At 39.5% G+C, this 26,099-nt stretch overlaps 1 protein-coding gene across 2 annotated transcripts in view; it reads right to left on the bottom strand.

Moving 5' to 3' along the window:
- Positions 1-26,099, bottom strand: part of LOC126253437 (eukaryotic translation initiation factor 5B) — a 432,003-nt gene that overhangs the window by 369,589 nt on the left and 36,315 nt on the right. For both annotated transcript variants that reach the window (XM_049954783.1, XM_049954781.1), the window contains exons 3-4: positions 25,447-25,723; positions 5,808-6,518 (exon numbers count right to left, since the gene is read on the bottom strand). In XM_049954783.1, the coding sequence (XP_049810740.1) occupies positions 5,808-6,518; positions 25,447-25,723 (988 nt within the window). The remainder of the gene's footprint in view (positions 1-5,807; positions 6,519-25,446; positions 25,724-26,099) is intronic.

Here is a 26,099-nt window from a genome sequence, read left to right as displayed (position 1 = left end):
CTCAGTGTGTATGCCTAGGGACCTCATTCAACATGTTTAAGAGGCTATTCCAGCATCCACTGAGGGAACAGGGTGCAACCAACCGCAGCCTGTGGCACGCGTGGAACAAATGATGCCTGTTGTCTGGTCTCAAAGGTCATACATGGGTCATTCCAGTGACTAGCAGAGAAGTTTGAGGAGACCAGCCTTGAGCACGGAGTTTCAACAATGAAGCTCACAATTTGCAGTATAATCCCCAGAACTGATTGTGGCCCTCTGGTTCCAAGTCAAGTGGAAGGACTGAACCAGAGAATTAAAGGGTTCTGTGAGAAGCTGCTGCTACTCATGTAGCTGACTGTGTTTGGGCTGCATACAACAGCTTTTTAGATTAGGTGAATCTCCATCCAATGCAGATAAAGATAGCTGTAGGAAATCCAGAAGTATCAGTGTAAGGTCAAAAAAAAAAATGCCTCCCACAGGTGAAAGTACTAAAATCATGCTGTTTAACTACCATAGCATCCGCAAAAAAGTGCCACAGTTTGAAGTGCTCCTATAAGGTGTTAATCACGTAATACTAGGTACAGGAAGCTGATAGAAACCTTAAATTGATAGCAATGAGCTTTTTGAGGAAAATTTAGACATATACAAAAATGATACACAAACGGGAAATGGAGATGGCGTATTTGTCACAGTACACAAGAAACTTAAAACCCTGAAGATAGAAATTGAAGCTGCATGTGAGATTGTTTGGGCAAGACTCAGTATCTAGGGTGGGCATAAAATGATAACTGGACCCTTCTATCACTCACCACACTCATCTCCAGATTAACCATAACTCATACTGTAAACACAGGTGGAGACTGTTAAATCAACCAACTATCAACTGTAAAAATTAGAGTTTCGTTAGAGGTGGATGTGGTAAGAAGTCCTTCAAAATATTACTAAATGCCTTCTCTCAAAACTACCTGGATTGGATAGATCGGTACCTCAGTCATGATGGAAATATATTGGATCTAATGGCAACAAATACATCTGATCTCTTTGAGGATGTCCACACTGAAACAAATTAGTGATCTTGAAATGGCTGTGGCAACAATGATTACCAAGGTAAAAAGGGGCAATTAAAACAAGCAGAAAGATAAACATGTTCAGTAAAGTAGATAAAAAATCAATACTATTATCTCAGCACAGAGCAGGGGGCATGTAGAGGAACTATGGCTAAAGTTTAGAAGAATAGCTTACCATGCATTGGATAGATATGTACTCAGAAGACCAGTGCATAATGTGAGGGACCGTCCATGGTATCAAGTTACTGTAAAGAAACTTTTAAAGAAATGGATTACTGTATTATAGGACTATAGGTGGAAAGATTCTAATGAAACACATTTGACTATCAAAAGAGCAATGTGTGAAGTCTTCAGTGACAACCATAGCACAATATTGTCAAATGATCTTTCATGAAACCATTTAATTCTGGGCATATGTAAAGGCTGTCAGTGGCACCAAAGTTAGTGTCCAGTCCCTAACAAATGAGATAGGAACGAACTGAGGGTAGCAAACCAAAATCTGAAATGCTTATCTCCGTTTTCAAATGTTCCTTTACTTAGGAAAACCCAGGAGAACTGCCCCAATTTCATCCTTGTACCACTGAAAAGATGAGTGAAATCAGTATCCCTGTCAGTGGTGTTGAGAAAAAGCTGAAATTGTTAAAACTGAACAAAGCTCCAGGGCCTAATGGAATCCCTATAACATTCTACATTGAATTTGCAGCTGAGTTAGCCCCTCTTCTAACTATAAACTATCTTAGATGCCTCAAACAGAAAACCATGCTCAGCAGCTGGAAGAAAGCACAAGTCACACCCATCTACAAGAACGGTAGTAAAAGCAATCCTCAAAACTACTGTCCAGTATCTTTGATTTATTGTAGAATCTTAGAATATATTCTGAGCTCAAACATAATAAGGTATCTCAAACAGAAGAACTCCTCCATGCCAACCAGCATTGATTCTGAAAACATCAATCACATGAAACCCAATTCGCACTCTTCCCACATGACATACTGAAGGCTTTGGATCAAGGAAGTCAGGTAGATGCATTATTTCTTAATTTCTGAAAAAAAAACATTGACTCAGTACCACAACTACACTGACCAGTCAAAAGTGCAACAATAAGGAGTATCAAGTGAAATTTATGGCTAGACTGAAACCTTTTTGGTGGGGAAGACACAGCATGTAATCTTTGATGGAGAGTCAACATCAGATGTAGAAGCAACTTCAGGTGTGCCCCAGGGAAGTGTCGGGATACTTGTTGTTCATGTTGTACATTCATGGCCTTATGGACAATGTTAATAGTAACCTCAGACTTTTTGCAGTTGATGCAGTTATTTAGAATGAAGTAGTGTCTGAAAGAAGCTACATAAATTTTCAGTCAGAACTTTATAAGAGTTCAATGTTGTGCAAAGATGGCATCTTGCTTTAAATGTTCAGAATGTAAAATTGTGCAGTTTACAAAAAATGTTTTACACTATGACCATAATATCAATGAGTCACAGTTGGAATCAGTCATCTCATACAAATACCTGGGTGTAACACTTTGTAAGGGTACGAAATGGAATGGTCACATAAACTCAGTTGAGGATAAAGCAGGTGGTAGACTTCAGTTTACTGGTAGAATACAGAAGTAATGTAATCGGTCTAAAAAGATGATTGCTTACAAATCACTTGTGCAACTGATTCTAGAATATTGCGTAAGTGTGTGGGACCCATACCAAATAGAACTAACATGGGATATTGAATCTCTACAGAGGAAGGCAGCACAAATGCTCACAGGTTTTTTTAATCTGTGGGAGAATGTCAGAGGTGTACTAAATAAACTGAATGGATAGTAACTTGAAGATAGACGTAAACTATCCCGAGTAAGTCTACTAACAAAGTTTCAAGAACCAGCTTTAAATGATTACTCTGGGAATATATTACAACCCCTACATATTGCTCTCACAGGGATTGTGAGGATAAGATTCGAATAACTACAGCACACACAGAGCCACTGAAACAAACATTCTTCCTGTGCTCCACAAATGAATGGAACAGGAAGAAACCCTAATAACTGGTACAATGGGGCATACCCACTGCCCTGCACTTCACAGTGGTTTGCAGAGTACGGGTGTAGAAGTTAGGCATCTTGGGGTTACCACAACAAACTACAGCCAGTCACCTGCACACTCCATGAGGAACTAAGTTGCACCATCAACAGAGTTTATGTAGCTTGAAGACTGCCACAAACACAGCAAACATTGTCTTACAGAAAATTACATTTAGGCTATTAAGATGTATTGTTTCACAATTCTTGTGCTAATTAAAAAAAAAAAAAACAACAACAACAGAAACTACATAGACACCCCCACCCCCACCACCCAAAAAAATAAAATAAAAGACTGTAACGAGTAGGTGCCTTAAATATACTGTACACTGTATCCACGCAATGCTAGTTCTACAAAGCAGCAATCTGTCTCACAGACCAACTGTAATGAATTTCTCTTTAAAAGAAGACATGCTATACTCTGCGGTAAACTCAAGATCAGTGAGTGAGCCCCTACTCTGCCTATCCAGCTATGTCACAAGGCACTTCTATAGGCTGTTTCACAACGTAGTACCAGCCCTGCCGCAGCACATGCTTTAAATCTGTTGCAACACCATGTACAGATACATTCCGGCAGCATTTATTTTTAGATAAATACATTAAAAACACAAGGAATGAAAAGACAATAGCTACTTCTGAAACACAACATTATAGAGTAAATAATATTAACATAGGAATGGAAGTCAGGATCCTACTACAAACACAGAACTGAATGCCTGTTCATGTCAATGTATGTGCCTCCACTGCTATTTGTAAAATGAACCCCATACAGTGCAATCAATCTGTAGAATTTAAAGTTTGTTCTTACTTTGTGTTCCTATTAAATGGTAGTTTCTTCAAAGGGTTTTGTTGAAACATAACAATTATTGCAACACAAAGAATGTTATGAAAGTAATTCCGGGTGTTGTATTAGTCTGATTCACACTACTTTTTGGTCACGGTCTTCACAAACATATCTGAAAAGGACCTGCACAATGTTATGCATATTGAGTATTTAGTCTATTGTCAGCTGTCAAAAAGGTTACATGTGTTTTGGTAGTAGCAACAATATTTTGTTTTGTATTTAAATATATTAGAGAATCTGTATGAAATTTTGTTATAAGAATGGAATGAAGTGTGTCAAATTTTTAGAAATGGTAAATATTTTGAGGAGTATATGAGTATATGAGTAAAACAGGAGATTACAAGTGGTACAAACATTTCAAAGCAGGCCTTAGGGCACAGCAGTTTTACAAGCATAGGTGAGATATAAAATGCATAGTTAAGAGAGCTATAAACATCCCAAAGAAACAGTTCCAAAAGTGTTTCAGGAATTGGAAAAAGCATTGACACAAATGTATAGTATGTAATGAGGAATATTTTGAATAGGATAACATTGCTGTAGGTTAACAAATAAAGTTATTATCAAAAAATAAAAATTAATATATGAACTCACCTCGAACGTCAAGCTTTTTATGTAGAAGTCCATAATCAGTACACATTTTTTGAAGGGAATTTCTGCAGTGTTCTGGATATGTATTGCATGTGTGTTTTAAGCAATGTCTCTTAGAATCAGGTGAATAGTAACTGAGACAGAGATTTGCTTTGGACCACATTTGACTGCATTTACCTTGGAAAACTGTTTAACACTTTTATTACCATGTAGTAAATTTTGTACCAAGAGAAACTATATGAACACAGTCAGGTTTGAAAGCACACAATGTATTTTTTAAGAAATTATTCATTGCCTATTTATATACATCACATTTTAGAGGTCATCATCAGCAGTGTGACTGTCAAGATTGTTAACACTTTTTAGCTTAATAATTATGGCACCTAGTATGTCTTCAAAAATCCCATCCCATAATGTCGGCACTATTTTTAGTTTTATTTGAAAGTTCTCCACCATTGGTTGTATAACTGATTTTTGTGAAACTGTCTATAATGATGGGTTTCCTTCCCAAAATTATTAGTTGTCCTTCGTGGCGATTCAAGTAAACCATGTGGTTTATTTTCGCGTTCCTTTCTTATGTGTCCTATATACCAAAGTCTATCTGCAAGTACACAAAGTTAACTGACTGACACTGGCAACTAAGATCCCACGAACAGAATCCGCATCGTATACCACTGCATGCCAATCTACTCCACTAGACAGGTAACGGCAGACTGATTTTGGATGCCCCTGTACTGAGGCTGTAACTTTGTGCAATAATTTTATTAGCTATTGGTCAATTTGTACATTATGGTCATTATAAAGCATTTGTGTGGAAGTGGTCAAACATCTACTGTTTGTAGACCATTTATGAAGTAAGGCGTTGGCAAGAATGGCAAGGCCATGCTTAAGTTTTTTGTCTTAACATGTGATCTATGAACAGTGGACGTATGACCATTTACACACAAACTTTTGATAATGCCAAAAAACAAACTTTCCAACAGCAAAGGAAAGTATTATATGAAGTCACAGTCGCAGCAGCAGCCTTTAAGCAGCATTTGATCGCTATGTGGATTCAGGTAGGAAGACACACACACACACACACACACACACACACACAGAGAGAGAGAGAGAGAGAGAGAGAGAGAGAGAGAGAGAGAGCGAGAGAGAGAGGGGGGGGGGGCTGGAGGAGATCAACCATTTACATGAAATGATCAGTTTTCTACCCGGCCCAAAGAGAAATTAAAAGAAATTATAAAAAGACATAACAGAAACTTACCACTTTCTTCTGAGCAAGTTTCTTCTGTTTCTCTCTTTCTTTCTTCTCCTTCTTCTTCTGTGCAGCAGTCTTAACAGTACTTTCAAGTTCCTCACCATCAACTATAGTCACATCATCATCATCAAGTTCCACGTCTTCAACGTCAATTTTAGATTTCTTCTTACTTTTCTTTTTAGAATCTTTCTTCGCCCCTAAATCACCATCTGCACTAACTTTTTTCTCCTCTGTACCTTCAACCTGTTCTTTCTTCACACCTGAATATTCCATCTCCAGTTCAGCTAACATTCTCTCAATGTCCTCCTCATCATCTTCATCCTTCTTCCGCCTGGCTTTTTTCCCTTTCTTGCCACCACTCACTGCACTTTTATCTTCTTTCGTCCTTTCACTATCATCCTCAAAACTATCAGTCCTAGACACCACCTTTTTATTTGACTTTGCCTTTTTTACTTCACGCGTGTCTTCTTCTGAGTCTCTATTCTTATCCTTATCACTAGCTGAGCCAGAGTCACCATCTTCTACATCCAACAAAGCAAAACTTTTCTTAGCCCCCTTTTTCTTATTCTGAGAGACAGGGGTTTTAGATTTTTCTTCACTCTCACTATCTTCATCTTCATCAGGCACCATAATTTTTTGCTGTTTCTTTGCCTTTGAAGGTTTAGAAGGCTGCTTTATGGTATCATCATCTTCATTCAGATCGGCTCCTTTATTTTTCTGTGGAAAAGAAGTCAAATAAATGTTCACATTTACAAAAAACTTCAGATGTTATAACAAAACCTCAATTTTTACTTAAAATCACCACCAACAAAAATTTCTCATTTTTTGTTAATTAAACAAAACACACAACTAAGAAAAATTAATTTGTACTTCCAGACAAACAGTTTACTGCAGTTCACACCAAGCATACAAATGTACATAATATCTGCAAGACTTTATACTCTACCGCTGAATGTCAAGAAAACAAGAATTAGAGTTATTACACCTACCACTACATGGGATATTTCAATGCTCAGTTATCTTGGCTCCAAGATGGTGACTGGAGCCACGAAATCCTTGTTACCTGGCAGAAAGGCAATGTCAAACCTTGATAGGGTGTGTACGCTGACAGACTTCCCTGTCAAAAATACACTTTTTCCCAGGTGAAAATACACTGTACACTGGGTGAAAGTACATCACCCCCAATATTAAATGACAATACACTTTGCCTCGGAGTTTTAAACAGATCAATCCTTTGAATGGTAAAGGTTCCATATACCGGCATAGAACTTCCCAGCACTTAAGGAAACAAAATACAGCAATAAACAACACATTTTGGAAAGACCTTTGCTGTGCAGCAACATGTTCACTGCATATTTTTGTATTACGAAAGTATAAAATTTCTTAATTCAACATTGAGGTCACAACCTGCTTTGCTGATATGAGCTATCGAAAACCAATACACTGTTATCCCCACCAAATACTGCACGGTAGCTACAGAAGCACTGAAATCGAAATTGCGCTGTGATGCACTTTCATCAGCCAATCATAGCTCATGTCGCATGATCTCACCAGCCAATGACAGCAGATATTCAGAGCATAGGCTATGTGATGTAGTCAGCCAAACATCATCACTGTTCAGTAGTGTGCACAAACAAATAGGAAAACTCAATGGCTTAAATCAATGTACATACAGTACAGCTACTTGAAAAGCTAAGATTTCACATATAATGTTAGTCGTCAAAAATTTTCAAGGGTATGGTTGGTTAGGATCCTAAAGAGCACAGCTTAAATAACTGCAGCAGAATATTTCTGACAAGCATGATTATAAATTCCACTGTTTTACACTGAACATTTCGTGGATAACTTTGCTGAAATACATGTTCTGTCGAGTGCTTTGACTTTTCCATAAAAAAAGCCAATTGAGCATAAAATTGCTCAAGAATTTACTTCTCCATTTTTAAAGGATAACTATACTTTTAGCTATCATTATTGTAAATGTGTTATAAACTTACCTTGAAACTTGGTCTTTCTTAGCATGTATTACCCTTTAAATATATCAAACACAAATGTGCCAGTACAATTTTAAATAATGGATTAAATGGCTGGTTTCTGGGCCCAAAATTTTTCTAAGTGGCTGGTCTTCAAAGTGTTGTTAAGTTTTGAATGAGAGTCAAACACTCAATGATTTACGAAATTCTTCTCACATTCTCATACATAATATAATTCATCTTCCATCAAAGGGAATTTACTTTGAAAAGTAATGTCTCTCACACAACCATAAGCAATATTTGTGAACAGTTGTGACTTCATGCTCATTGAAAGCAGGTTCTTGTAACAAGGTATTGCATAGTTGTTGTCCTAAATCCTTTGACACATTTTGCTGTCAGCAGATGCTTGTGTGTGCATTGTGTTTTGTTGTTGTAAATAGCAAATTTTCTCTGCAACTACAGTTTTATTTTGGCGTTATTCTCTCATTTGTGTGTTACTTGCTGCAGTGTTTTTCTGCAGTCGTGAGCCACAGTAAAAATCTTTGTTATAGTATCAGTTCGTACTGGTCAAAATTACAAAAATTTAACTGAAAACTAAAACAATGAAATATTTCTAAAATTCTAAAAAATTCCAAGGTTTCTCCCCGATCAAAAAGTTCCCGTGTTTTTCCCGGCTTTCCTGGAGCATATACACCCTGCTTGACAATGTTTTAAGGAGCTGAGGCATAACTTTAACAACAAAGTTCCATACGGTATGGGTGCTGGTCTTTCCAATTGTGATAAAAGAATTGTGTGACACCTGAACCTTAACAAAGGCTGAACGGTGCAGAACAGAAACCTTTCAATTGTGGTGTTCAATGAAACTCCTTAGAATTCCATTGACCCCAACAGGAAAAAACAGGTCAGTATTACAATAAAAAAAAACCAGATGGCTCCCTGGAAGGTATGATACTGACAACAAAAACTGACCTACTTTGGGCACATTATGAGAAAACACGATTCACTAGAAAAGACATTAACACTATAGAAGATTAAACGCACTAGAACAGGATAGTAAAGAATGATATGTATCAATAGCATCACAAAAGTAATGGATTCCAAATTGGAAAGTCTACAAGAAAACATAGGATAGAAGAAAGTGGCATGCCTTAGTCCATGGGATTATGGAGAGTTGTAACTGATTAAACAGAGAGATAGAATAAAATTTCTAAATGCCCATATCATAACATCACCAATGAAAGCTGTAGTAAAAATAAACTACAAGGCATAACTTAACAAATTTAATGATAATTTTACATGTGGCACGAAATAAGATAGGTCTGATCACAAAAAGTATTAATTCATCTAAAGTTTGTAAAAAATTTCAACAATTGACAAACACATTTTGTGAGTGCTGGAAAAGGCACAAGTAAACCAATAGAAAATTATTCATGAGTGTAACAAATTTCAAGAAATGCTGACATTTATACTGGTTTGTAATTTTCTGCAATGAGTTGTTAGGTTATGCAGGTGTTGGACAAAAATATGGCAAACCATACAGTGTAGGAATGCATTGGCATTCAAAGCATCTTCCAGACATCTTGGAACAGATAAATACAGGTCCCATACAGTTTTCAAGAGAATCTCATACCATTCTTCCTGCATAATAATGTCAAGTCAGGTAACTATGAAGGAGGCGAATAGCGATCACACACCCTTCTCTCCTAAGTATACCACAAAGGCTCGATAACAGTGAGAGGTTGTGAATGGTAGCCAGGAGAGATGCGTCAATTTATCCCTGTGTTCACAACACCAGTCTTCAACAATCTGAACTGTGTGAACAAGGACCCTGTCACCTTTGAGCACAACACTGGGTACTAACACTGTGCTACGGAATGGGCCTGATCAGTCAAAACGGTCACTTAATTCTTGGCACTAATGTGACCTTGCATAGTAACGATGGGGCCCATGGAATACCTCGATATGGCTGTCTACATCACTGAACCCATACCATGTTTTACTGTTGGGACATAAACTAAGCCAAAAGTTGGAAACAGCATGAAACGAGACTCGGCCAACCAAATGACACTCTTCCATTGGTCAATATTCCAGGTTTTATGGTTCAAGATTATGCATCACTGATGAGTGGTTTTGGAATTCGAGCTCACCCTGTAATTCCATGCTTATGGAGATACATTTGTGTTATTTTGGTGCTGACAGGGTTTGTGAGTGTCACATTTAGTTCTGCAGTGACGTTTACAGCTGTGCTCTTCCCTTTTTTGGCCACAATCCCTCAACATACACTGTCATCTGCTTTATGATTAGTGGATGATGTTTTGCATTTTCAAAGTATGTGGTATACTTGAAACACCAAATACTTTGCTCCCTTGGCTACAGAAGCTCCCATCATATAAGTAATAACAATTTTCCCATGTTTGAATTCACTTAGCTCCAACAGATGCACTAATAACAACACAGAACACTGTTCTGACCACAAGTGACACTTGCAACATATTGAGGATGTTAAGCAAATGCTCTTAAGGATCAAATACAAAAGTGCAACCTGAAGGCTTGGCTAGCATCTGCATTTATGTTCAATCAATCATTACTTGCAGTATTTCCAAATTTTTATCCGACCCCTGTACCTCACATTTGCCTCCTAGCTGAACTTACTGTGAAGGACAATATTAATACTTTTCATTACCCATAACATGGGTGAATCACAGACTCCTATCTTTCTACACACACACACACACACACACCTCTAGCGAAATATAGAAACTCGAGTAATACAAATTATACAAGAGCATCATGTCAAACACAAAAAGAATTTGTACATACAAGTTAAAGATAAGCTTGCTATTCTGAAGCACATAGTTTTGAGAGAAATTTTTCATGTTTATTATAAAAAAAATTTCAAGTGTGGCCAATAGAGATTTGTTTTTAAATTCACTAATAGACGTTCTAGTCTCAAGTGGTGGAAGAGGTATAGATAATGTAATTCCATTGTGATCTTGATCTTCATCCAAGTTTCCAGCTTGTAAAATTTAAGGAATATCTTCACATAGGACAAATCAGTTTTTGATATCCTGATCAAAGCAAGGATGCCAGTTTTCGAAATGGTTGTACTCAGGAATTGATCACTTGCATTTGGTACATCCTGGATATCTTCAGTCTTCATGGAGGCAACACTTAATAGTTGTGCCCTTTTATCATATTTGCAGCTTCTCTCTGCACCACTGTCTTGCAGATTTTCTTCCTTGACTTGATAATGCCAAAATCTCTGCCACAAGAACATGTAAGTATCCAGACACTAAAAATTTCAAATAAACTGTTTCAAGATAGTTATTAGCTGTAACTGAAACAGGTACCATAAAAACTATGCAATTCTCTTTTAGTCCTGCAGTCCAGCACAATAATCACACCAAATCTGCAGAGATATTCTTTGGTAAGTGCATCCAGGTGTTACAATATTTCTGAACAGACAAGATGCAACCTCATTTCCACCTCATCCTGCTATGTTTCATCCCATTAGACTCATAAAACATCTCCCAATTATACCAGTGAACAGTCACACACAGTAATCGACAACTGTTTGCTATAAAATATACTAACTGGGTCAACATTGGTGTGAATATCACTTACTGCTTGTCCATATAGTGCATGGATAGAACTTTAAGGCATTTGAGATTCGGTCTTTTGAAATTCAAGAATTTCCATAGATTTTTCTGTTTTTCATAGACATAATTTCTTTTTGGCTATACTCTAAGCTTCTCTGGTCACAGGTAGTGCAGTATCTGAGCAGGAGCAGTACAATGAAAGCTTCTGTAAGTTTTTCTTAAAATTCGCCAACAGAATCACAGATTAACACACACTGGATGAACTATCCAAAATTTAGTGTACATCCAGAACATACATAAAGCAGAATTTAAGAATACCTTAATTACTTTGTACTGTGGATAATGACTTCTTTTTCTTTTGGGAAAGAAGAAATTCAAGCTTCAATTAAACTGACATCCTGTTCCATAAATTTTAATTTACAGCGATGAGACAGAGATTTCGATTAAAAATGTGTTGGTCAAGTATAATGGCTTGATACTTGTCTTCTAGTGGGCTGGGATTCAAGATTGTCACAATTTGGCTGCCTCCTTTTTATCTGAACAAGGTGTATTAACCCAAAAACAAAATGGACTTCATTTTCTCATATTTGTTCACAGCACTGTTTACATCTGTCAAGTTCTTTTATTCTTTGACACTTGCAGGAAGACTTAACACATGACCTAATAAAAGATAATTAAAAATTTATGCTTCCTTGAGAAGAACAGCCATGATGAGATATTTACCCTACATGACAATAAGATGGGTTTACATACTGGTTGGAAAGGTATATTCCTCTGTACATCCTGTCCACTTGATCAAATAAATAAATTATTTCTAAAGCACTGTTGTGAGTGTAATAACAATGAAAAAGATGAAGGTTCTTTTGGCCAAATTTTGTCATGTGATATGGATTTACTACCTTCTCTGTGCCAAGCCCCACACACTTTCACCAAAATCATCTTTGAAGAGATGCCGAAACAAAGTAGTTACATATAGAGACTCGCTAGGATCACCATGCCCTTGACATTTTACATGCCTCAGTTGTTTTGAGAAGAAGATAATTTGAATTTCACAATGGAGAAAGAATTTTGATGTTCCAAGAATAAAAACTAAGTAGTTCATGTCTACTATAAGCCCATACAACAAAGATGCTGTCTATGAACTTAACAGGATCACCACTCCTGGCATCCACGAAAACTCTTTCTAATTACTTGATTAAGACATTCACAATGAAAGGATCCTTGGCTGAACCTTCAATTTGTTGTAATTGAAAACTATGTACTGATTTGCAATCAGAGATTTACTGAGAATTATGTGCTTGCCAACAGATAAATCACAAAATTGTCCACTTTAGTATTTAATAGGAATGGAACAAGTACTGATTTCAGGCAGTGAAGGATACAGTTAGCCTTTCGAATAAATTTACAAGACTTTTCTGAGAATAGGTTAAAATTATCAACTCCCTAATACAGAAACTCATTCCATGGTGAGATTGAGGGCTATTTATTCTGAAATGGACAACACTTAAATGACCGTGAGAGATTTTACATGTCCTCATCTCAGATACTTTACAGACACCTCCATCACAATCTCTGTACAAGTACCATGAAGTAGGATAACAATAATAGAAAGTGATTATGTTTCGACAGCAATATGGTGGATGAACTGGTAGGTACTGAATTAGTACTAATTACATTCACTTTTAAGGCATAAATCACATAATGGTACTTCAGAAAATGTGTGACAGAGCTGTATTAATCTTTCTTTGTTATTACTCCCACTTTTGGTAATATACCATCTTCTCACTATCTGTATCAGACAAAAAAAATTACCACAGAAAAAATGAACCATTATTGTCTGATTGCGGGTGTACACAGAGTAATACCTGAAAAAACACTAGTATTACTCACATGTCATTACAATTAGTGACAGAGAATGATATTTTAACTATAGGTTCTTCATGATTGTGCATCTCTTGCATGGTAGTAAATGTTCTAACGCAGAAAAAGCAATGACCCATTAAATGGCAACTGGTAACTAATTTTGATGAAGTGTGCATTTAGATAAAACAGATACCGAATATGGCTGACCATGGAAGTCAACAACACACAGATGTAACATTGTTTTTCACAGCATCGATTTACACACATTCTTTGAAAATATATTAAAAAAAAAATCATAAATTTTGTTACCGGTCAGTATTTAAATATACAAAGAGAATGAACCAAAAATAAAATTAAAGAAAAACATTGAACAAAAGTAATTACAAAGTAACAATCACTATTATGACCATTCAAAGTCAGTTGTGACCCTAGAAAAGAGATTAGAATAAATCACAAACACTCTCACTCTCTTCCCACCCCCCACCCCCCCCCCCTTTTTTTTTCTCAAAAGTCCGATAACAAATGAAAAGCTAGATCAGATTTAGGAAACCACTGATGAGGCACTAGAAAATGTTTCTGAGGAAGCAGGGCTGAAAAACAAAAAAAGGGCAGTGGGGAGGTTTGCAAGAATACTAGGAAAAACTCAGCAGCACTGGATTCTGCACCATGTCTTGATAGGCTGTGTGTGGATGGTATTTAAATATTCACATGGAACTGCCAGTAGTTCCTTGGGATAAGTAGCCTGATTAAACACTGGAATGTGTGACTGATGATCAAGAAACTAAGTGAAACCCACGTTCTCAGAGCAGTACTGACACCAGGTAGAAGTTATGGTTTGCAAAGTTATGGCATTCTTCACATGTGGGACAAAAAGATCAAGTAACATTAGTCTACCGACGCTGTTACAATGTGAAATGCGTTTTAAGTGTGCGGCACAAAGTAGCAAGGGAAACATTCTGATGCACAGGAATCTATGTGCAACTTAAAACTATTGAAAACGATATGAAGGACAGAGTTCCACTAGGAATTAGTTAATCCTACAGGGGTAGGGTCAAAACAAAGCAAGATTAAAAAAAATTATGTATAATAAAGATTTCACCATGATTAACATACACTCAAATTAGTAACAAAATCAGAAGCATCAATGTGAGTATTTATTGTCATTTCTATTACTGCTACTGTTATTATTATTGTTGTTGTTGTTGTTGCTGCTGCTGTTGTTGTTAATGGCCTACTTCCGTTTTGCTTTTCTTTGATACACAGATTTCAGAACTAGCTCATCAAAATAGGTTGGTCTTCTTTTAGAGACGGGCCCCATTCAACCATATATTTAATTTAGTGTGATTATGACCCAAGAAAGGTTTAAAAACTTTAAGCTGCTGAATTTTAATAGTTTGTGTGTAGGGGATCCCTGTTATGGCATAAAATTCCCCTACAGTCCAGAGCTGTAACCAGGCCACATCACTGCCAGCAGCCGAGGGTACCTACCTGCCGACCCTACAACCCTCCGCCATGCACCCACTTCCACATGAAGAGACCCCCATTCCAGATGTTTCAATGCTGCCAAGAAACATGGCTTCTTCCACAATGGCCAGAGCTATACAGCTGCATTTAAACCTTGGTCCAAGCAAGGAGGTTACAATCAGCACAAGAGTGCTGTCCACGTCACACCCTTCTCCCAAGCTATCAAAAGAATCCAAGATGCCCCACATGGGAGTCGAGCCTAGTCTGACACACCAAGACGGCTGCCATCCTCCAGTAGTGATCGGTTCGCATCTCCAACTTGTGACATTGTGGTGTCACAAGCATGATGGTTGAGAAACAAAGAAAAAGGTACACTTCATTCTGATAACAGCAGACTGCAAAGCTGATTCAACTGGGACGGTAGAATATTTGAGTAGCAGAGAAGATCTTTGAATTTCACTCATGAGATGCATACATTCTGGTATCTTTGTATCATTTGTAACCTTGTTTCATTGTTTTTCAATGTGTCAGATTTTGTTTCAGTTGTAGTATTTGATAAAGGCCTGATAACACTGTCTTCTGCCACTGGGACGCTGCTGCAAAGTTGGAAGACATCACTGTCTTACCCTATGCCCCAGTGGGGGCGCCACAGGTGCTCAGTTACCGCACCGCCACCAGGGCAGTGCAAGTACACTGTATGGAGCATCTAGCTCACCTGCCACTGCAATTGGGAATGTTACAAGATAACACTGAATCGCACCAGAGATGAAGGTGCACTCATATGGCATTCCAAGTTTAATGGGTTAATAAAGAACAATTTATGTTCACTGTTTGCTTCTCTACAGCTGTCCACAAAACCACACCCATCTCCCAAGCCATCAAAAGAACCCAGGATGCCCCAGGTGGTGGTCGAGTCCATCCTGAACACACTGAGATGGCTCCCTCCAAACTTTAGTGGTATATTCACACCTCTGATCCTCTAAATCTCCCAAATGAAGGGTGCCCAAATGTCACGGCGACATTTCAAAAATTTTAGCCACATTCGAAGTGTTGTATTTCAGTGGATACTAGTGGTAAAGTTGCAAAACCTGGCAAGACAGCTAAACAGTTTGCACTGTGCACATTCTGTAAATTGTGTGTCATTTAGCTCACCATTTTTACTCCAAGTGCTACACAAAGCTGTCAATACATTCTTGTCACGACACATTTTCTCCCAAGTTGAAACAGCTTGATCTCTTTATGTAGTTGGTTTAAAAAATTCCCCTTTTTTAACCTTATCAGTTTGTTAATAAAACCTGTAAGTTACATCACTTTTGGTTTGACAATCCTTGAGATCAACGAGCGTGAAGTTGCCTGAAAACAGATTTGCTGGTAAAAGTAATTAATTTTTGAACCCATGTCTGATCCCTTCTATTTGAAAGAGTACCTCTTTCTCTTTGAAATATCTAACTTTTAGAATGCTTTATTTCTTTAAGGTTTCAAACAATCCAGTACAATTCCTTCTACAAACGACTACTAGGTCATTCTAGAAAAAGTGTGACACAGATGATAAATTAATTTTTAACAAATTTAATCCTCCTTAACATCAAATTGACACTGAAGTTCTATATTTTATTGTTTTGCTATCAATTTCTCCCAGAAACAAGAAATTTTCAGAATACAGGATGGTGAACACAGCTATAAGTTCACCAAAAAATTACAGAAATGTTTGTATGTTGGTAGACTCATTTTCTGGCCGCCTCTGTTTCTCAGGAGGAAGGTGATGCAATAATAATTAACTACAAGCTATTCCAACAATATGAGAAGCATTAATTGTTTTCTCAGTTGTATAATTATATTTATTTTTGGTTATTCTATTTTCCAGTGTGTGATGTCCCACAGGTCACATAAAAACAGAATATTTATGAAACATTTGGCTTATTCTGTTTTTCAACTTTTTAGAACTATATTACACAAAAAAGTAATTAACTTAAGGCTGCTAAATGCTGGAGAATTTTCTCCTGAACAAAAGGAACTGTTGTTGAGTCATTCTAGTTTATGAATGTACAATTTGTTATTATCATAAAGCTACTTTGCAGACAAAATCTGAATGTCTGCAAATATACTGTTGCAATCCTTTTTTGTTGAAGAATATCACAACTGGAAAAATCTGACCTGCATAAATGCAAATTTGGCAAATCAGCTGAACAATTGAGCAAAAGTTGTGTTTAACCCTCGAGCAGGTGTATAAAGTGCACCAAATAAAAATAAAATGATTTTGCACAGTTCCATTTTTGTTTCACAACTGCAAACCCATACCTATTCCTTCATTATTTGCTTCATGTAACACAGTGATAAATTGTGTTGTCGTACGTCCAAGTGAGCAGCAGTAATATAAAATATAAAGCGAGCTAGGCGAGAAAAAAATTTACAATCCGTGCAAAAAAAATTACATAGATTACGAACTACAAACTTATTCCCACATTGAGGCAGTTTTCTACGAGATACCTGGTAATCGAATAAGCAGCTGGCTGGGATATGATGCAACTCCACTGCTTAATGCTTTGAGTGGGTTGTTACTGTCTCTGTAACACCTGTCCTTAGCAACAGTGTTATAGTGAAAATTTATTTCATTATTTTTTAATAAAACAGTGGTTTAGCTCGAATAATATACGCTTATTTTCTCGTTGTTTAAATAAACTCTAAGATTAAACTGTGATTTTGATCATACATGACTTACCTTGGTAACATAAACAAAGCTATTCTATACACACATACAAAATGCGCCGCGCGCCTGCTCATGATATGAAAAATGGCGCGCATACTCGAGTGTTAAGCGGTTACATGGAAATCCATAAGAAATTGGCTGATGTCACAGCTTCAGCCTTTGTCTGATGAAGATGCACAGATGGAAGCACATGATAAGTTTAATAGCATTTTGAGTTCCATTGGGGGTGCTTCTCTTTAGAGAAATCAGTAAATGTGATTCAAAAGGCTATACAAAACACAATGTTAATTAGGTACAACGTTTAATAAGTGACCAAGTAAGTGTCATCTGCTGCCGGCCGCGGTGGCCGTGCGGTTCTGGCGCTGCAGTCCGGAACCGCGGGACTGCTACGGTCGCAGGTTCGAGTCCTGCCTCGGGCATGGGTGTGTGTGATGTCCTTAGGTTAGTTAGGTTTAAGTAGTTCTAAGTTCTAGGGGACTTATGACCTAAGATATTGAGACCCATAGTGCTCAGAGCCAAGTGTCATCTGCTAGTGCCTTCCATCCTGATGAGTGGCAGCAACCAGCAGAAAAAGGTACAAAAGAGTGCATGAAATGGTTGTTTACTAAGCTGTTGTCAGACTGGAAAGAAAAAAAATGCAAACTTTTACTCATGGTGAGAAAATTCATTTTCCCACATTGGCATCAAGGTGTTGGTCCAGTAAAAAATCTCAATAGAATTTTGTGTGTCAGAGATAGGTTAAAGTAGACAAAAACTTGAAGTGAAAAGTGTGTTGGTTTAAAGAGGGGCGGGGAGGGAGCAATCTGCTAGGTCATTGGTCCCTCGTTCCGATTAAAATAATTCCACAAGAGTGGGAGTAAAATAATCGAGACATACAAAACACAGCTGGAAGAAAGGAGAAAACCACAAGAATAACAGAAGGGCAACAAACACTAAAATGGACAAAACTGGACAAGAAAACCACATAGACACACAAGAAACATGTAGAAGAGATCAAAACAAGAGATCAGATTACCATGGCTGGCTGACCATGAGAATAAAAAGGAGAAGTCAGCCACTCTGCAACACATTAAAACCTCCCCCTTAAAAGCACTTTGGTGGAGGACACAGAGGGACAAAGGACATGCGCTAAAACTTAGATCAAATGAAAAACCCACCCTCACAAATAAAATGTAGAACTTAAGTTGCTGTTGAGACATTATCGCCCAACACCAAAGGTAGGGTGCTGGGAAAGTTAAAAGTCTGCCACAGAATGGCTAAAAGTGGGCAGTCCAGCAAGAAGTGGACAACCGTCATTTGTGAGCCACAGCAACACGGAACCAGCAGAGGACAACTGATTCCCTGCGAGACGACGACATGGAAGATTTCCACACATTCGTAGTCTCCTTAATGGCACGCAGGTTGTTTTGTGCGTACTGTTATGCCATTCCACCTCCCAAAGCCGAAAAACCCTGCGGCATAAGGCAGAACACAGGTCAGTTTTGGAGATGCCCATCTCCAGAAGCAGTTTCCGCGTAGTCTGTTTGGCAAGTCTGTCGGCAAGTTTGTTGTCTGGGATTCCAACGTGTCCAGGGGTTCACACAAACACCACTGAACCATGGGACCATTCCAGGGCACACATGGACTCCTGAATGGATGCTACCAAGGGATGGCAAGGGTAGCACTGGTCAATAGCTTGTAGGGATTCAGTACTCAGAAGAAATGACTCGCCAGGGCATGCGGGGATGTGCTCAAGAGCATGAGATATAGCTGTTGGCTCTGCAGTGGAAACACTGCAGCCATCTGGCAAAGAGTGCTGTTCAATATGTCCTCCATGAATATACGCAAAGCCTATGTGACCATCAGCCATCGAGTCGTCGGTGTAAACCATTCATGATCCCAGTACATGTCGAGAACCAAGAGGAAGTGATAGCGGAGAGCCGCAGGGTTAACGGAGTCCTTAAGGCCATGCGAAAGGCCCAGAAGAATATGCGGCCTAGGTGTACACCATGGAGGGTGTACGTGAATGGACCTCGAGGAGAGGTGGTAATGGGAAGGACTCCAGTTCAGACAGAAGGGGCCAGATGTGAACCACAACCGTAAGCCCTGACCAAGGCCATCGATGAGGGAGATGACCCGCCGTGGTTGGGGAAAGGAGATGGTAATTCAGATGCGCAGGAGAACTATGAACGTGTGCAAGATAACTGACGAGCAGTTGCGGACACCTAACCTTCAATGGAGAGAATCCGGCCTCCACCAGGACACTGGTCACCGGACTCGTTCTAAAAGCTCTCGTCGCTAGGCGAACCCCACAGTAGTTCACTGGGTCAAGTAAATGAAATGCTGAGGGCACCGCCAAACCATAAACCAGACTCTCATAGTCAAGGCAGGATTGAACAAGGGCTCTGTAGAGCTGCAGCAACGTAGAGCGATCTGCACCCCCGTTGGTGTTGCTCAGGCAGCAGAGGGCATTAAGGTGCTTCCAGCACTTCCGTTTAAGTTGACGAAGGTGAGGTAGCCAAATTAATCTGGTGTCGAAGACCAGTCCTAAGAATCGATATGTCTCCACTACAGTGAGTGGATTGTCATTGAGGTAAAGTTCTGTTTCTGGATGAACGGTGTGACACTGACAGAAATGTACGACACACGACTTCGCACCTGAAAACTGGAAGCCGTGGGCTACAGCCCATGCCTGTGCCTTATGGATGGCTCCCTGTAGGTGTCACTCAGCACCACCAGTACTGGAGCAGCAGTACGAAATGCAGAAGTCATCCGCATACAGAGAATGTGAGATGGACGGCCCTACAGCTGCTGCTAGACCATTAATAGCTACTAAAAATAGAAAGACACTCAATACGGAGACCTGCGGAACGCCATTCTTCTGAATATGGGGAGAACTATGGGAGGCACCACCTTGGACATGGAAAGTACGGAGCAAAAGGAAGTTTCGAATAAAAACCGGGTGTGAGCCCCAGAGACACCCACTCATACAATGTGGCAAGGATATGATGTCACCAGGTTGTGCTGTATCCTTTTTTAAAAAAAAAAAAAAAAAAAAAAAAGAAAAAGACTGAAATCAGATTTTGGCATCTAGAAAAGGCTGTTCGGATGGTAGACTCGAGGAACACAAGATTATAAGTTGTAGAGCAACCCTGCCGGAAGCCACCCTGACATGGAGCCAGTAGGCCACATGACTCCAGGATCCAACACAACCGCTGACACACCATTCGTTCCAACAACTTACAAAGAAAGCTGGTGAGGCTGATGGGCCAGTAGCTATCCACATCAAGTGGGTTTTAACTGGGTTTGAGCAATGGAATTATGGTGCTCTCTGCCACTACAATGGAAAGATGCCATCGCACCAGATCTGGTTGAAGATGGTGAGGAGGTGTCACTTGTAGTCATATGGGAGATGTTTAATCATCTGACTGTGGATTCTATCTGGCCTAGGAGCTGTGTCGGGGCAATGTGCAAGGGCACTGAGGAGCTCCCACTCTGTAAATAGGACATTATAGGGTTCACTGTGGCGTGTAGTGAATGGGAGGATTTTTCTTTCCATCCGCCATTTAAGGGTGGGAAAGGCTGGGAGTATTTCTCCGATGCAGAGGCTCAAGCATAGTGCTCAGCAATGTGCTCGGCAATCGCGTTTGCGTCAGTACATAACATGCCATTGATGTTAATGCCAGGGACACCTGCTGGAGTCTGATACCCAAAAAGACATCTGATCTTCATTCAGGCTTGGGAAGGTGACGTATGGCACCCAATGATAAACACATACCTCTCCCAACACTCCTGTTTCCGTCGTTTTATAAGCTGGCGAATGCAGGCATGGAGCTGCTTAAAGGCTCTCTAGGTGCTCTAGGGAAGTGTGCCGCTTATGTCGCTGTAGAGCTCGCCAATGCTGTTTAATTGCCTCAGCGACTTCCGGCACCCACCAAGGGACTGTCTTTCGCCGGGGCACCCTAAAGAATGAGGGATCGCGTTTTCCGCCACAGAAACCGTCGCTGTAGTGACCAGCTCAACGACAACATCAACGACAACATCGACGACAACACCGATGGCACCATGTGGGGGAAATTCAGTGTTGACAGCAGAGGTGAAAGCTTCCCAGTCTGCCTTGTTTAAAGCCCGTCTGGGTAGGCGTCTCTGGGCATGACACCGGGGGAATGACAGGAAGATGGGGAAGTGGGCACTACCACACAGGTTGTCATGAGCTCTCCAGTGGATGGATGGGGGAAGGCCAGAACTGCAAACCGTGAGATCAATGGCCGAATATGTGCCATGTGCCACACTGAAATGTGTGGGGGCACCTGTATTTAAGAGGCAGACGTCAAGTTGTGACAGTAAATTTTCGAATCCCTACCTTGGCCAGTAAGCATGGCGTCACCCCACAAGGGGTTATGCTTGTTAAAATTTCCCAAAAGTAGGAAAGGTTTAGGGAATTGATCAATCAGTGTAGCCAATACATTCAGGGGTACTGCACCATCTGGAGGAAGATATACAATGCAGACAGTTATTTCCTGCACCGTCCTTATCCTGACAGCCACAGCTCCAAGAGGGTTTTGAAGCGGCCCCTGTTCACTACATACTGAGTTCAGGACATAGACACAAACTCCGCCTGATACTCTATTATAGTTGCAATGGTTCCTGTAATATCCCTTATAGCTGCGGAGGGCAGGGGTCAGCAATGCCGGGAACCAGGTTTCCTGGAGGACAACACAAAAAGCAGGTGTAAAGCTTAACAGTTGCCTTAGCTCAGCCAGGTAGTGGAAAAAACCGCCACAGTTCCACTGCAGGATTATGTGATCGTGAGACTGGGAAGTCATGAAACACTATGAGGCAGTCTATGCCTCAGGGTCGCCTGCTGCCACCAGATGAGTACTTGTGTGATAGACATTCATTGTGTCTGAGTGCCCAGAGAGATCTAGGTCTTCAGCGGACACCAGAATCTCCACCTCATCCTCAGACACAGAGCTTTTGCGTAGTGCTGGTTCTTGGGGGTCTTTTTCTTTTTAGGTTTATCTCACTGCTCCTCTAGGTTTGTCCGGCTGGGAGGGCTTCACTGATTCTCAGGGACTGAGGAGGACTGTGAAGCCCTACGACCAGCTACCTGTGGTTGCTTCAGCCACTGACGGGTGTCAGCTTTGCCACTGGTCGGAAAGCAACAGGTAGGGAAGTGGCCCCCCTCCCACCATCAAGGGGGCAGGTGGAGTCTGACAGCTCTAAGAGCTAACTGTATGCAGCAGAACAGAAGATGGTAGAATCGTTGTCATAGCGGCAGCATAGGTTGACGGCATATGCACAGGATGTAGCCTCTCATATTTTCTCTAAGCCTCAGTGCAGGTCTGTCGGTCCAGGGTCTGCTATTCCATTATTTTTCTTTCTTTCTGGAGAATGCTGCAGTCTGGCAAGCAAGGCGAATGGTGCTCTCCACAATTGACACAGATGGGAGGTAGGGCACGGGGAGTATTGGGATGTGAAAGACGTCCACAGTCCCAGCAGGTGACGCTGGAAGTACAGCGGGAAGACATATGGCCGAACTTCCAGCACTTAAAGCACCGCATCAGGGGAGGGATATACGGCTTTATGTCACAGTGGCAGCCCAGCACCTTGACCTTCTGTGGTAATGGATCACCCTCGAAGGCCAAGATGAAGGCATCAGTGGCAACATGATTATCCCTTGAACCCCACGCACTGGACAAAACAGACACCTCGCCACTCTAAATTGGCGCGCAGCTCATCGTCAGACAGCAAAAGAAGGTTCCTGTGAAATATGATATCCTGGAACATATTTAAGCTCTTATGATGTGTGATGGAAACAGAAATATCCCCCAGCTTGTCACAGGCAAGTAATGCCCAGACTGGGCAGAGCATGCTGTTTTGATCAAGACCAACCCTGATCACATTTTGGACAAGCCCTCCACCTCCCCAAACTTGTCCTCTAAATGCTCCACAAAAAACTGAGGTTTCATTGACAAGAAAGATTCCCCATTTACTCTCGTACATACGAGGTACCAGGGTGAATAAGCTTCGCTGCCGTCCTTAGCCTGGCATTCCTCCCATTGACAAAAAATTTAAATCACTGCAACACTAATGCTGTTTTTACATAAATGTAAATACATCAGTTTTGGAACCATAATGATACTGAAACATGAGGCTTAGAAAAAACTGCCAAATCCCCCAAATGCTTCACAACTTGTTTAAGAAACCTACGCAAGACTTGGGAACAGTTATAAGCAACCCAGTAACAACTATCAGAGCTGAGAACTTGGAACAAGTTCCCAACCTATGGTGAACTTGTCTGGCTTTTGAGTGTGGCCTTTGGTGATGAGGAGGCTAGTTTCTTACTTACTGGTAGTGACAGTAGCAACACTATGACTGTTTTCAGATGCCACAAACGGCTACAGTATGAGATTGAATACCCTTCACAGCATAGCTGTGGTGGTAGAGTGAGCTTTAATATAGAAGTTGAAAATTTGGTTGATAAAATGCAAAAGCAAATGAATGTGAAAGCCATGTAAAGGTTGTGATAAGAGACTGAGCTGTTGTGTAGCCTAAAGTTTGTATTAGCACCTTACTAAAGCATTTTTCATCTCAAAAATTAAAACTGCAAGATAAATTCAGAAAACCCAGGTAACTCAGGTAACAGGCAAGTTCCTGCCATGTGTTTTGATAGATACATACAGTGAAACAAAACCCCCATACACTTTCAGAAGTAGCAGTGCAAACCAAAACAAGACAAGAGGTCCAGTAAATATGGAATCTAAAATGCATACCTTAAGAGCTATGAGCACTTATTCAGGAGAAGAGATATCTCCCTCAGTATCGAAGATGAAGTAGTGTTTATAGCTCTTCCAGTATGCATTTCATTTCAAAAACCATGTTTACTAGGTATTTTTTTCTTGTTTATGTTCATACTACCATCTCTGAGAGGTTATTGGTGGAACTCTCTCTCTCTCTCTCTCTCTCTCTCTCTCTCTCTCTCTATACCTCTATACATAAAATACATGGGGAAACAACTTGTACCCTCCTAACCATTGATTTGCATGACAAACTTTAATGGATAATTATTGACCTTTAGAGTAAAAACCATTATTGGAAACTGACTATTTTGTGGAGAAAAAGATGTTCTTTCAAACAGTAATTAAAGCAAGTATGCATTAGGTATCCCTTTTGAAATAAAGGGTTCAAAAATTACTTTTGTAGCAAATCTATTTTTGGGTACATTCACCCATCAGTCGCAAGAACTATAACCCAAAAAGTGATAATCAAGCTACTAGGCATTAAGGTCAAAAAAGAGGATTTCTTTTAAACTAACTAGCCTACATAAAGATATCAAGCTATTTCAACTTGGGAGAAATTTTGTCATGGCAAAATTTACTGACTCCTTTCTATGGCACTCTGAGCAAAAATAGTGAGCCAAAAGACATAAAACTTACAGAAAGTGCACAACACAAACTATCTGACTACCTTCCCACATTTTGCAGCTTTATCACAGTTATCCAGTGAATTACAGCACTCTGAAAATTATTGAAATGTCACCGCACCATTTGTGCACCTTTCACTTAAAGAGGTCCCTACACACGAAGTATTACATTTTACACATAAAAATTTGTAAATCTTCCTTTGGTCATTTAGTAAATCTGCACACAAAATTACAACAAAATATGATATTGTCCAGTGGCGTCCATTTCTAAAATTAGACCACCTGATGTGGAATTATCTTTTATTCAAAGCTCCGTTGGAAGAAAAAGTGTAGACAGATGAAAGAAATTCTCATCAGTGCAACCACTTATCGTCCACTCACAAAAAGCTAAGAAGAAAAAGCATAAGAGTAACTAACAGAGGGACATGTACATGAATCAGTACTAATGCAAAAAGTTCACAGCACTGCAAAAAAAGTCGTTTTTCAATACAGACTTGTAAGAAACTCTTTTCAGTCCATTGTATAACATCACACATTTTTAACCAATCTCAATGCCACACATCTTTAAACAGTCTGCTCTCTTCTTTTTGTTTTCAGTCATTGAAAAAATGGACCTTAATGTTCTGAAAACTTTTACCTTAGCCTGCTTTTTTCCTGCATGTTCTGTATCGATATGCAGGTTCTCTAGCTTTTTCTCGACACTGTCTGCCTCATGGTCGTCGTCATCATCGTCCTTCTGTTTCTTTTTCTCCTTTTTTACCTTCTTCTTCTTTCCTGATTCATCTTCATCACTATCAGTCTCACGATCACCACCATCTTTGTGTTTTTTCTTCTCCTTCTTTACCCTTTTCTTCTTTGTTGAATCATTTTCATCATCTATATCTTCCAAATCCTGTTCATTTTCATCCTTATTCCTGAAACATAATTTATTTGAAAATTAAACACTTTATCAAATATTGAACATAATGAGAGTAATAGCTTCGCGAGGTACAAGTTTTTGTAGAATTAACATATTGAAAAAACCTTGTTAAGAATATGCTGCACAATGGTAATTCCATATTATTTATAAGGTCTACACAACCAAATATTAGTATATTACTTTTTGTGAATATAGCTACACTGCCTACAATAATGGCTAGTCTTATGATTTTCAAAACTTCACAATAATAGCTGAATGACAGAAGACCTCACCTATCGACCTCGCCAATCCCAAACACAAGAGTACTGGGAGACACTTCTTTTTGTAATATATCTAAAAACAAAGATGATGTAACTTACCAAACGAAAGCG

Source organism: Schistocerca nitens, chromosome 4 (assembly GCF_023898315.1).
Source record: "Schistocerca nitens isolate TAMUIC-IGC-003100 chromosome 4, iqSchNite1.1, whole genome shotgun sequence".
Taxonomy (NCBI): domain Eukaryota; kingdom Metazoa; phylum Arthropoda; class Insecta; order Orthoptera; family Acrididae; genus Schistocerca; species Schistocerca nitens.
This window is presented reverse-complemented; position numbering and strand designations above follow the sequence as displayed.